General features: G+C 38.0%; 1 protein-coding gene across 1 annotated transcript; it reads right to left on the bottom strand.

Annotated features, from left to right (window-relative positions):
* Nucleotides 1–750: 750 nt before the first annotated feature.
* On the bottom strand, nucleotides 751–11583 carry LOC130221098 (nuclear body protein SP140-like protein). The gene is made up of 11 exons (XM_056453422.1): nucleotides 11410–11583; nucleotides 11102–11299; nucleotides 10632–10751; nucleotides 10386–10519; nucleotides 9251–9307; nucleotides 9123–9171; nucleotides 4214–4387; nucleotides 3966–4105; nucleotides 3791–3859; nucleotides 2017–2144; nucleotides 751–1924 (listed from the first exon to the last, which is right to left on the bottom strand). The coding sequence occupies exons 1-11, from the start codon at nucleotides 11459–11461 to the stop codon at nucleotides 1843–1845; spliced, it is 1203 nt and encodes a 400-aa protein (XP_056309397.1). The 5' UTR covers nucleotides 11462–11583; the 3' UTR covers nucleotides 751–1842.

The raw sequence follows: 11583 nt of genomic DNA, 5'->3' as shown, positions 1-11583 counted from the left end.
ACAGATTTTAGCTCCAACTCATACCTACTTAATAGTCTCTAGTAGACTTGAACACCTTGATTAGTTGGATCAGCTGTGTTGGATTAGTGTTGGAGCAAAACTGTGCTGAGCTGCGGCCCTCCAGAAATCAAGTTTGAGACTGAAGCTATGGTCACACCGGGCTTTGTGTGTGCGAAATTCTGTCGTGCAGCGCTGCGAATAGGGGCGGGATTAAACAAGATGATTAGACATTAAAAAAAGCGAGCGATCGCTCCATGTTTAAAATTTCTGTCCAGAGAGGTCGTGTTTTGATCCTCGATTGGTCTCATGCAGTCAAGTAATGCGATTTCGCAGGTTAGAGTTCACCAAGCTTGAACTCTGCACTGCAGTGAACTGCGAAACTTAACGCATGTCCCAGTGTTTCCAGTCTGACGCATTCGCGTGCGTATGAATGGAAGTCTATGGGAGGAAAAGCCCAGTGTGACCGCAGCTTTATGCTTTATAACAAGGATGGGGCAAACTCCTTCCTGGAGAACAGGTGTCCTGCAAAGTTTCGCTCTAACACTAATCAAACACATCTGAACACACTAATCAGTGTCTTCAATATCAGTTACAGGCAGGTATGTTTGATTAGGGTTGGAGCAAACCTATGTAGGACACTGACCCTCCAGAATCGAGTTCGCTCATCCCTGCTTTACAACATACATGAAAAAAAAAAAATTACATAAAACAACAAAAACCTTTGCAAAGAAATTACATAAAACTACAAACTACTATAACTTAATTTATTTGTAAAAATGGCATTACAAAAAGATGTACAGCATGAACAGCAACCAAGGCATCCATTATCCAAGCCACCTTTTCTTTGACAATGCCATAATAAATATAATCCATCTTAATTATTTAAAGATTATTGACATCCCCTTGATGACACACCTGATTTTATTTGTATATATAGAAAATAAAATGGCAATAACACTGCAGAACTGGATTTTATGTATCTCCTCCTCAAAGATTTTCCTCAGTCTGCTGTCATATTGGCCAAACTCATTGTCCTTCAGAGAGAAAGAGAGAACAATCAAAGGTTTTTCAGTGATGTTTTTATTATGATTAATGTGTTTAAATGAATCTTACCTCATTAAATGTTCTTCAGTCGCTAAAATGAGCTGAAGGTCAAAGGCAAACTCCACTTTATGGCAAACCAAACGCAAACCAAATGTCTAATATTTGTTCTATTCCAACTTCAGCTTTATTCTGTCCAGCCACATTGGCTGAGATATGAACTCAGAGTATCTGCCACCTGGTGGTACAATTGTTTAGTACGCAGGCATGCAGTTTGCACTCCAAATGCTTCTCTGAACATACTTAATGTGATACCCCTAGCCATACAAGATGCAGGTGACTTATTTGAAAACTTAGTTTTTAGCTGAAGCTTTGGTTCGTGGTGACTGAAAACTCAATGCTATACCTACATTAATCTGAATATTTTTGAAAACATTAAATAATTGTGCTTAAACTGAGTTTATGTCTGTGTGTGTTTACCAGTATGTTTTGTGATACTGGAGCAAAAGCTTTCTGTAGTCTCCTGGTCAAATAAACGATCCAGACTTCAGAACTGATGAATCACAATCCATTTATTGTTTATATGCTTAATGCAGAACACAACAAAACATCATGAAGCACCAAATGAACTAGAGAAAAGAAAACAAATCCTGAAAATTTGCTGTCATGGTCCTCAAACATAGTTTGAAGCACTTTTGTTGAACAAAATCAAATAATATACACATGAACAAATAAAAAATATCACAAATCATATTCAAATAATTAAAAACTATAAACAATAAAGTAGCATGTCTCTTCAGGTTACACGTCTTGTTCAGTCGTGTTGCTGAAGCCCTGCAATTTTCGCTTTTTTTTTATTCCGCAAAAGGTGCAAATCCATTCCCTGTGTTAGAACATACAGAAGGATGAATATACAGTACAGCACATGCTTTACAGTCTTAAAGATTTTATTTAGAGAATCTGTTTCTCTCTCACCCAGATGCGTTTTCGAGTACAGGTGGTAGGTGACAGTATGTATGAAAAGCTCGTGGACATTCATCGCAACACACCAGATCTCCCCCAGTGTGACACGCAAAACACACATCATCATTGTTCTGGTCAGCCTAGATATAGAACATTATACAACATATTAGCTCAAGTGCATTTTGCTGTTCTCATCTACAAAAGTGGTTTTCAATTACAGGGGCCGGGGGCCCAACAGGGCTTCAGCACAATTTAAAGAGGGCTTACACCCAAAAATGGAAAAACTGAACGTTCTGTCATTAATTACACACTCTAACATTGTGCCATACTTCTGAGACCTTCGTTCATCTTCTGAACACAATTAAATATATTTTAAATGAAATACAAGAGCTCTGTGATCTTCCACCCTCTCTAATGTTTAATGTCCAGAAAAGATCCCAAAAACATCCTCAAAATTGTTCATGTGTCCTCAGTGGTTCAATCATAATGTTATAAAGCTTAGGGAATACATGTGTGTGCACAAAGGTCAATGTGTATCCTATCAACATGCAGCGTAACAAGATTCCAGAGACAAGCACTTTGGCTGTTTGCACTAAATGTTATGTGACACGACAACATTTAAATACCAGCCACTGCACTCCCAATGAAATGCTAAAGGCTTTTAATCTAATGAATACATATTAAACCTCTTCAACATTTTTAATAGGTTACTGAGTGACTGATGTTGTTGGTTTGCACTGAGCTCTGACTTTTATTTTCAAACTGTCTGCTAGTTATTTTATTTCAAGATCTGAAGTGAAATATCTGCTGCTGCTTTTAGTAGTATGGCAATAAATATCAAGTAAAATGGTGTTCAAACTCACATTGCGAACATTTAACACTGAATAAAGCTGCTGCTGCATTGTGTAATTTAAAGCGCTTTCTTAAATTGTCATTTTGCGCGTCGCAGATAATTAGGGTCAAAACTCCTTTTAACACGGAAAAGACACCTTTTGCATACCTTTCATGGCGCCATGTTGCATGTACTTAGGACATGGTGTTACTATGACAGCACCTTATGACAATCATGTCAGCACTGGTGCTGTAGTTCCTTTTGATCTAGTATGTGTTTTAAAGAGCCCCTATTATGGGTTTTTGAAAATGACCTTCCATGTAGTGTGTAACACAGCTCTAAGTGAAGTAAAATGTCCAGTTAAGACTTAAATCTGAAAGTGGACAGTTTTTAAAACTATTGATTCATCTTAAAAAAAAAAGTACAGTGGTTAGAATGAATCGTCTTGTTAACGAGTCTTTAGGCGTTTCGGCGTGACGTGGCTACGAAACATAAGCCCCGCCCAATTGTTGCGCGCGCAAACCCGGGAAAATTTAAATCTGGAGCCCTGCCCACTAACACAGCAGCAAAGACAGATCCTGAAGTCATGAGTCATGCAGCACGCGTTACGTTAACCCTGTTGAGAACCGGGTACTGTTAACTGTGGTATTAATAAGTTTACTATGAAGCATGTTTCGGGCTGTCAACGCTGTCAACCAATCGCAACAGGCTGTCGTCGGTCCAATAAGCGCAGATTAGCTTTGCGCTAAGGAGGGGTTTGGGAACAAATGAATCGCTGAACGATTCATATGGGAGTCGCTGGGATAATCAGGTAAAAATAAATTCATATTATAAGACCATGAAAGTGTTTTTTTACCTTGCATGCAGATCAGTGTGTTGTTAGAGACCCATAAATCGGAAATTTGACCCTTTTTAATGTATAATAGGGGCTCTTTAAGATTGCAAGATTCTCACCAGGTCTTCTGGATCAGTGCTGCATTCCACACATTCACACAGAAGAGAATGAATCTGCAGGATCTTTTTCTGAAAATGATCAATATTAGCAAGCATTATAATCATGATCTCTCGCTTGTCTTATTAAACTGTATACTGTATCATTATACTTGTATCGTTCTCTCCCACTGGTTACCTTGCATAAAAAGTTGAGAGTTTTTCCATGGCACAGTATGTCTTTTTTCCAGAGTCCATTGGTGAGAGTGGGTTCCTCCTTTACAAATTCCTCCGGAGTGAACCAGCGTTCCTCAGTCCGTATACTCTTCCCACGCTTCCCTGCAACATAAAATAAACATACACTCCTCCCATTTAAACCTCTGACACAAACAAGACAACTGCATGCTGAGTTGTGTGTGTGTGTGTGCATTCAGTGCAGGAACACACCTGTGGCAAACCGGTTTTTGTACAGAGTGCCACTGAGTGAGACACAGGCGACTGGTAAAGTTGGAGCCTGGAAAACAGTCAGATCTCCCATCTCATCTTCCTCCTCTTCCTCATCATCATCACCAAGTCTACTTCTAAACTGTGATCCTCCTCCTGAGAAGTCCGGTCTTAAGTCTTGAGGAATAAATTACACAAATACATTCAGACATTAATAAACGTATTACATTACTAATACGTTTTCGTTTTAAAACGCATAAGTTTTGCTACGGTTATGCCTTCCGTCCAAACAACCACAGAGTTTGAGAGTCCCAAAAACGGAGCGTTTTGAAAATGCTGCTCCGTGTCAGTGCGGATGGGGAAAAATGGAGACATCTGAAAACAGAGGCGTGGCTGCAAACATTCGCGCTACCTGATTGGGGCTTTTTCTTAATATCAAGTGCACAAAGTTCAGACTTTGCAAGCCCCATATAGAGTTTAAAATAAACTCTCGAGGACATGAGGACATAAGTAAATCTTCAAATGAAACAGCAGTGCACTTTTATAACGTTATTCACCCTGGCTATGTTTCACTATCGTAACAATAAAATGAAAAAATTACATTAAGCAATGTTCCTAATATCAGGCTATATGCACACAATAAAGATTATCAGAGGAAACGCATGGTGAAATACGAAAGAGCCATCTCTTTTGCTGAATATAATAATCAGATTTAATTTTAATAATCAATAATAATTATAAAAGTATAAAGTACAATAAGTTTATACAATATAGGAAATAAGGGCAAGCAATCGGTCAAATGCACAGAGTCAGTGTACATGGTTACATAAATTAATAGGTAAGTTATCTTTACGTTCAGCCAAAACATGTTATCTGAGAACAAGTACGCTAACAGATTCAAAAAACCGACTCGTTGGATATAGGTCTATTACGCAAAGTGAATTATACATCGCATTTAACAACTACAGTGAGATGAGATGCAGTGGCAGATTCGGGATGGACAGGCCGATGTTCGTCTGCTCTCAGCCAGGCAGGTGTGTTGATTCGGTGATTGAAGCAAGCTTTTTTTAGCTTCGCCTTCACTCTAAAGTCAAGCCCTTCCTGAGCAAGGCTGATCTTGAGAAAGCCATCCATGCTTTTGTAAGTTCACGTTTGGACTACTGTAATGCACTTTATGTTGCAGTTAATCAGTCATGTCTTCATCATTTGCAGCTTGTGCAAAATGCTGCTGCTCGCATGTTAACTAACAGTCGGAAAAGTAAACACATTACACCAATTCTCTACTCCCTCCACTGGCTCCCTGTTAAGTTTAGAATAGAATTTAAACTTTTGATGTTTGTTTTAATGGCGTCAATGGCCTTGCTTCTATTTATTCATGCCAAATTTTGCATTCACAAACCCAGCAGAGCTGTGCGATCTGCTGGCCAACTGCTGCTTGAAGTCTCTTGGTCAAGATACAAGCAGTGGGGTGACCACTCTTTTGCAGTGGCAGGTCCTAAACACTGGAATATCCTTCCTACTGAGCTTCGTACAATCACTAACCTGCCAATTTTTATAGCCAAGCTTAGGATCCACTTGTTTAAATTGGCTTTTAATGCATAGCACTGACACACTTAGGGGTATGGAGGTGTTGCAGCGATCAATAAGAGAATAGGGGGGGGGGGGGGGGGGGGGTGGGGGGGGGACAGACCAAATTCACTATTACCGGAAATGTCCCAGTGCACCCTATACACTTATTTCACGACCGCCATTTTAAAGAACAAAGCGAGGCTGCGGTGGGAAGAAACCCGGAAGTATAGGACCAGCACTGTAAACATTGCAGTTACATGCTGTGTACTATAAACCTCCAGCTATTGCAGAGATTTCAAAATGCGGAAATGGTGTAAACATCCCTTTAATATCATTCAGTAAGTTTCATTTAAACAATTAAAAGCAATTTAGCATCAAACAACATCACAATCTCTTTAAGAGTAATATACTCAAGTGTCCTCCAAGGCTTTTGTTCATGGCACCAATTAAACACAGTGGGGACGCTTTCCTGCTTCAGCCTGTGTAACCCAATGAGTGATAAAACACTGCAGACCTCTGTAGCACAACCTCATGTTGTTTGTAATAGTGTTGTCCCAGTACTGAAGTTTTAAAAACGTCCATTTCCCCCAAACATTCAAGCGCCACTGAGCGCGTTCATAAAAAGCGCTGATAAGCTACCGCTCTTCACCCAGTGCAAACACAGATACGCGGACACTGGAGCGCGAAGCAGCCATGGAGATCAGTTGAGTCATCAAGCAGAACGCTCGTCTTTGTTTGTACTCGGTAAACAGCGGAGGGTGAACTGAAGCCCTTCTCGGCCAATCACAGCCATTTCTGTTGAGCACATGAACACAATGGCTAATCAGCGCTGTTTTAAGAAAGCCATTAACAGTGCCTTAAATGTTAGCGGGAAATTGACAGTTTTACTTTTAATTCAGTATCGTGACAAGTCTAATATAGTGAAAGAATCAGTTCATTAACTCGAGTTTGATAAATGGCATCTAAAACGTGTGTTTGGGAAAGAAACGGTAGCTAACTAGTGCCATTTCCCTTAACTTAGCTGAAAATTAGCTCTGATATCCCTTTTTATTTTCACCATTCATTCAGAACGGACCTTCGGGTCACTCGGAAGGCGGTGAAATGATAAATTTGTGTCACTTTCTCTGCACTGATAAGATATAAAGCCAGGTACACAATGTTCCTATGTAACTCCCAACGATATGGCTTCTTCCTACCGCAGCCTCGATTTTGCCTTTAAAAATGGCGGCCGCATGAAATCAGTCTATGGCCAGTCCGCCCCTGGCCCTGTGTATCATCAGCATAAGGACTTTGTGTGCATTATATGTTTTATTGTTTTCTACATAAAGCACTGCAGGTAGAACTATAATGTTCTGTTGTTGCAATTTGCAAATGGAAAATTAAAGACCTGAAAATATTTATTATTATTCCATCCATTCTAAATTCAATTTATTCCAAGTTAGCATCTTCGTGACGGGCAAACGAGAGCTGTTTCTACGTTAGGAATATTGACCGAAAATACCATCTGGTATTTTTGCCATATTTTAGTCTTATTGTATTTTTCTATTATTGTTTATTATTGTTTCTACTGTTGTCATTTCGAGAAAAAGATCAACATTCATCTGCTTCATGTCTCGGTTCATCTGTTAATTTTCTCCATAATGCAAATAGACTATAAATGCGTAATTCTAGATCTTTAAGCTCATAATTAATGCTGAAAATGTGTATTAAAATAAAAGTTATATTTTTTTGTTTTAATTTTAAAATTGCTAATTAAATGCAATATGAAATGACAGGCAATATATAGGTGGACTCAACAAATCGATTTTTATAACCCTTGACCACTGAAACGAGACTGTGTACAAGAAAGACCCAATCTCAATTCTATCTTTGTACCCCTACCCTTTCCCCTTCCCCTTAGCCCATGAAAAAGAGTGTAAAGGGGAAGGGCTTCAAAATTTACCCCTAAGAATTGGGACAGCACTACAGCACCTGCACACGTCACCATATATGTCATCGTGATCTTTTGCTTCATATGAGATCAGACGATCCCGACTGCTGGAGTTATTCCTGTTGTGACATTTTTTGGTATTAATCTTCAGGAAATTACTCAAGGCAACAATATCATGTTATCATAACAATATAATGTGAAAATAAGATCGTAACTGTACTGTGCATTTACACCGTGGCTATATTTATCTATGTTAACACACGAAAACAACAATAACAATATACAAGACACTGTAAAATGCTCATTCCCGGTCACTAAACTTTCTGACAGGGTATTCGAGTGTCATCGAGTGTCAGAATGTTGTGGGACTGCTATACAGGAGTTATTATTAAAGATTATAGATAGCGAAATTTTGCGGGTTTTTTTTGTATTTTAGCGTTTTTTTAAGCATGATGGTAAAACACGAATGCAGTTATGAATATATTAAAACATGTGCTTGTTTGTTACAAAAATTAATAATAATGACAAAAAATACTAATTTGTGGATCTCCTTACTTCCGAGTGCAGTCATGATGCCGCCGTGGCTGGTGTGTTCTGGGAAATTTTCTTACCCCTTGGTTTCGAGTGTGGTCCTGAAAAATCTCTGTTTGAAGGGGTATCTAGCCCTTCCCCTTTAGCCCTACGCCTTCAAGCTAAAGAAAATTGAGACAAGGGAAAGGGCTTAGGGATAGATTGGTCTTTTATCTGTAATTTGGATTGGGCCAAAGTCGTATGCCGCGGTCACACTAGTGTTTGAGAAAACTCTGTCATGCGGCACTGCCAAAAGTGGCGGGATTAAACAAGTTGATTAGACAATAAAAAAAGCGAGTGATTGCTTCACATTTTACATTTCTCTACAGAGAGGTCATGTTTTAATCTGAGAGTGGTCTCATGCAGCCACGTGACGTGATTTTGCAGGTCAGAGTTAACCAAGCTTGAACTTTCCAACGCAGCGAACTGCAAAACTTGAGCGTTTGAATGGAAGTCTATTGGGCGAAGAGTGCTTTGTGACCGCGGCTTTACTGTACCTCTGATTTATCTTTGGTGGTAATGTTTGTAGGTGTCACTATTCAAAATTAAAGTGCACCTTTTCACTAATAATGGCTTCATTTAAATGGCCATAATGTCTTATTACTCATTGTCATAAATAAAACAATGACATATGACAGCTAAGCAAAAACAGAAAATAAACCATGGAACTCTGACCAATGCACGCTACTTGTTTTAACAATTTTGGTCCCTTTATAAACTTTGCCAAGTGGAAGCAAACCGCAACAAGAATAAAAAAAACATTGTAACAATTTGTAATCATCCCTGTCTAGAAAAAAAACTCTGTAGATGAAATGAGTGTGAATTATGACGACTCTGCCTCACCTGGACTGGAGTCCTCAGATGAACTGATCACAATCTGTACTTTCTTGCTCTGCATGGATTAAAGATAGTGTTTTGATGAATGTCAAAGGAAAAACAGAGGAACAACAAAACAAACGGAGAGAAAGTACTTTTCGGACAGATGTCCCCTGCTTTCTCTGCATCGGTTTACACTGAAGATGATTCTCCTGAAAGAATAAGAAGGGAAAGCAACTGTCAACGTCAGCTCTGCCACTCATGGAAATGAAAATCAGAAATCATTTTCATGAATAAGGTAAATCATCATAAGTTTTCAATTTCAAAATTGTGAAGGTGAAACAGCAAATTGTTAGTTATAGATATTACTGCATGTGCATAATTAAATGGTGTGAAAACAGTTATGTTCAAAACAAAAACACAGTGAAAGTACATTTGAATGTACCCACATCATTTGCAAAAATGCTGATTAATACTTATCTATAACAAATACTGTATTATTTACATCGCCATACACGCCAAACCATGAATTTAAGACTTGTTTTGTGGTCCATTTTAAAAATAAATATGAAAGTGTATATACTTGAGATAACAACCATTTTAAAACAATGTTACATTTAAAATAATAAAATAAAAGAATAAAGAAATAGTAATAAAGGTTTTTAAAGGGACAATTACCACATCATGTTTGCCTAATTAATACATGGATATGAAGATTCATCAAAATATTTTCTCAGTTTACTTTAAGGGGGTTATTTTAATAATTTTAGCTACCTTTTTAGTCACACTTTATTTTGATGGTCCTTTTGTTGAATCTACATGCCAAATAATTCTCATTAGATTATAAGTAAACTGTTAGGTTGGGGTTTGGGTTAATGTAAGTTGACATGTAGTTGCAAAGTTTCTTATAGTCAGTTAGATGTCTGTTGAAGGAGCAGTATTAACCGATATTAAGCAGACAGTCTACTAATACTCAAATGGACCATCAAAATAAAGTGTTACCATGTTTTTGTCTTATGAACTATATGTTCACATATTTTATGTAACATATCTTACTCAGGACTGGACTAATCAAACAAAATAACATGCAATTTGCTTGATCTCTTTAAAATTATTGATATTTTCAATGAGTCTGCAAGGAGTTCACACTTTTAATTTGGCACTGTAAAATATCAACAAGTATTTGTGCACTAAATAGACAGTTCCCAGCTATACAACCTAGGACAAGAACATCAATGCTTCAACAAAGATCCCATGTTTTCTCAGTCTGTAAGTGTCTGAATGATTTACCTCGATGAGTTTTTTAAGTGGTGTACCATCGCAGCGGATGCTGACTTTCCAGTTCTTGCTTTTTTCCTTCCCTGCAAACTTCTCAAATTCACCTGGGGAGAACCAGCATCCCTGTGCAAAAAAACACTTCTTCCCTATAAGAGAAATGGACAGCATGCACAATTACAGGCCCATTAAAAGTTCGATAAATACATATGCTGTTATAAAATTTGTAAAAATTTGAGTAAAAACACAGCGATGGTGAACCTTTGGCCAATTTATCTCGATGGAGAGTGCCTTCTGTTTTTCCACATTTTACAGGCAGCTCAGTTTTATATTTAGGAAACATCCAAATCTCCTGATGGTCATCGTCCTTTACAGGAGATGCTGAGAAAGAGGGAACAGGAGACACAGATTACTAAGCAAAATTTGTTTCTATGACAAAATAAAAAGTCAATTGCATTTTTTTAATCACATAACTCAGATATTTTCCTTTCAATTATAATATTAAAGATCAGAATTGCAAGATAAAAACTCATCATTGCTTTATATAATCGAAAAAAAAAAAAAAACTTTCATCTGCACTTCTGCCAAGGAGTAAAAAAATAAATAGCTAATTGTGACATATTATTTAGCAAATCTTTTTTTTTCTCTTAAATTTGAAAGTTTATATATTTAAATTTTGACTTTATCAATCACCAGCAAACCCAGAAAACCCTTGGACCTCAGAGACTCACAGAACGAGGGTTGCTTGGCTGGTTTCTTCTGAGTCACGTTGGAAGCAGAAGAAGGACCTGGACCACCACTATCCTTACTACCTATGGCATCTCTATTTTTCTTTCTGGCGGTTTTCTTCTCCTTCTTTTTGTTCGCTGCTCCTTCACTCTTTTTTGTCAGTGTCTCAGCATCTAGAGGTCTTTCTGGGCAATTGATGTCTAGAGAAAGAAAGAAAGAACACACAGTGTAAAAAATCTTGGTCTATCATGTTTTTGAAAATGCAATATCAGCCTCTATAATTTCATAATAATCAAATGTGACGAGTTACCAGCAACTGGCAGGTTGTCTTTAAGCAGGCGTAGAGTGGGGTAATTCTGCATGATATGATCTTCAAACACTCATTGCCAGAAACGACGAATGTCCTGAGATCTCTCTTTCCCCAGCCAGTCCAGAACCTCATAGACTTCTTTCTGCGTCTGCTCTCGAGTATACAACGCTTTCA

The sequence above is a fragment of the Danio aesculapii genome, chromosome 3, assembly GCF_903798145.1.
Source record: "Danio aesculapii chromosome 3, fDanAes4.1, whole genome shotgun sequence".
NCBI classification, from domain to species: domain Eukaryota; kingdom Metazoa; phylum Chordata; class Actinopteri; order Cypriniformes; family Danionidae; genus Danio; species Danio aesculapii.
The sequence above is the reverse complement of the archived record's forward strand: the minus strand, read 5'-3'. Positions and strand labels throughout refer to the sequence as shown.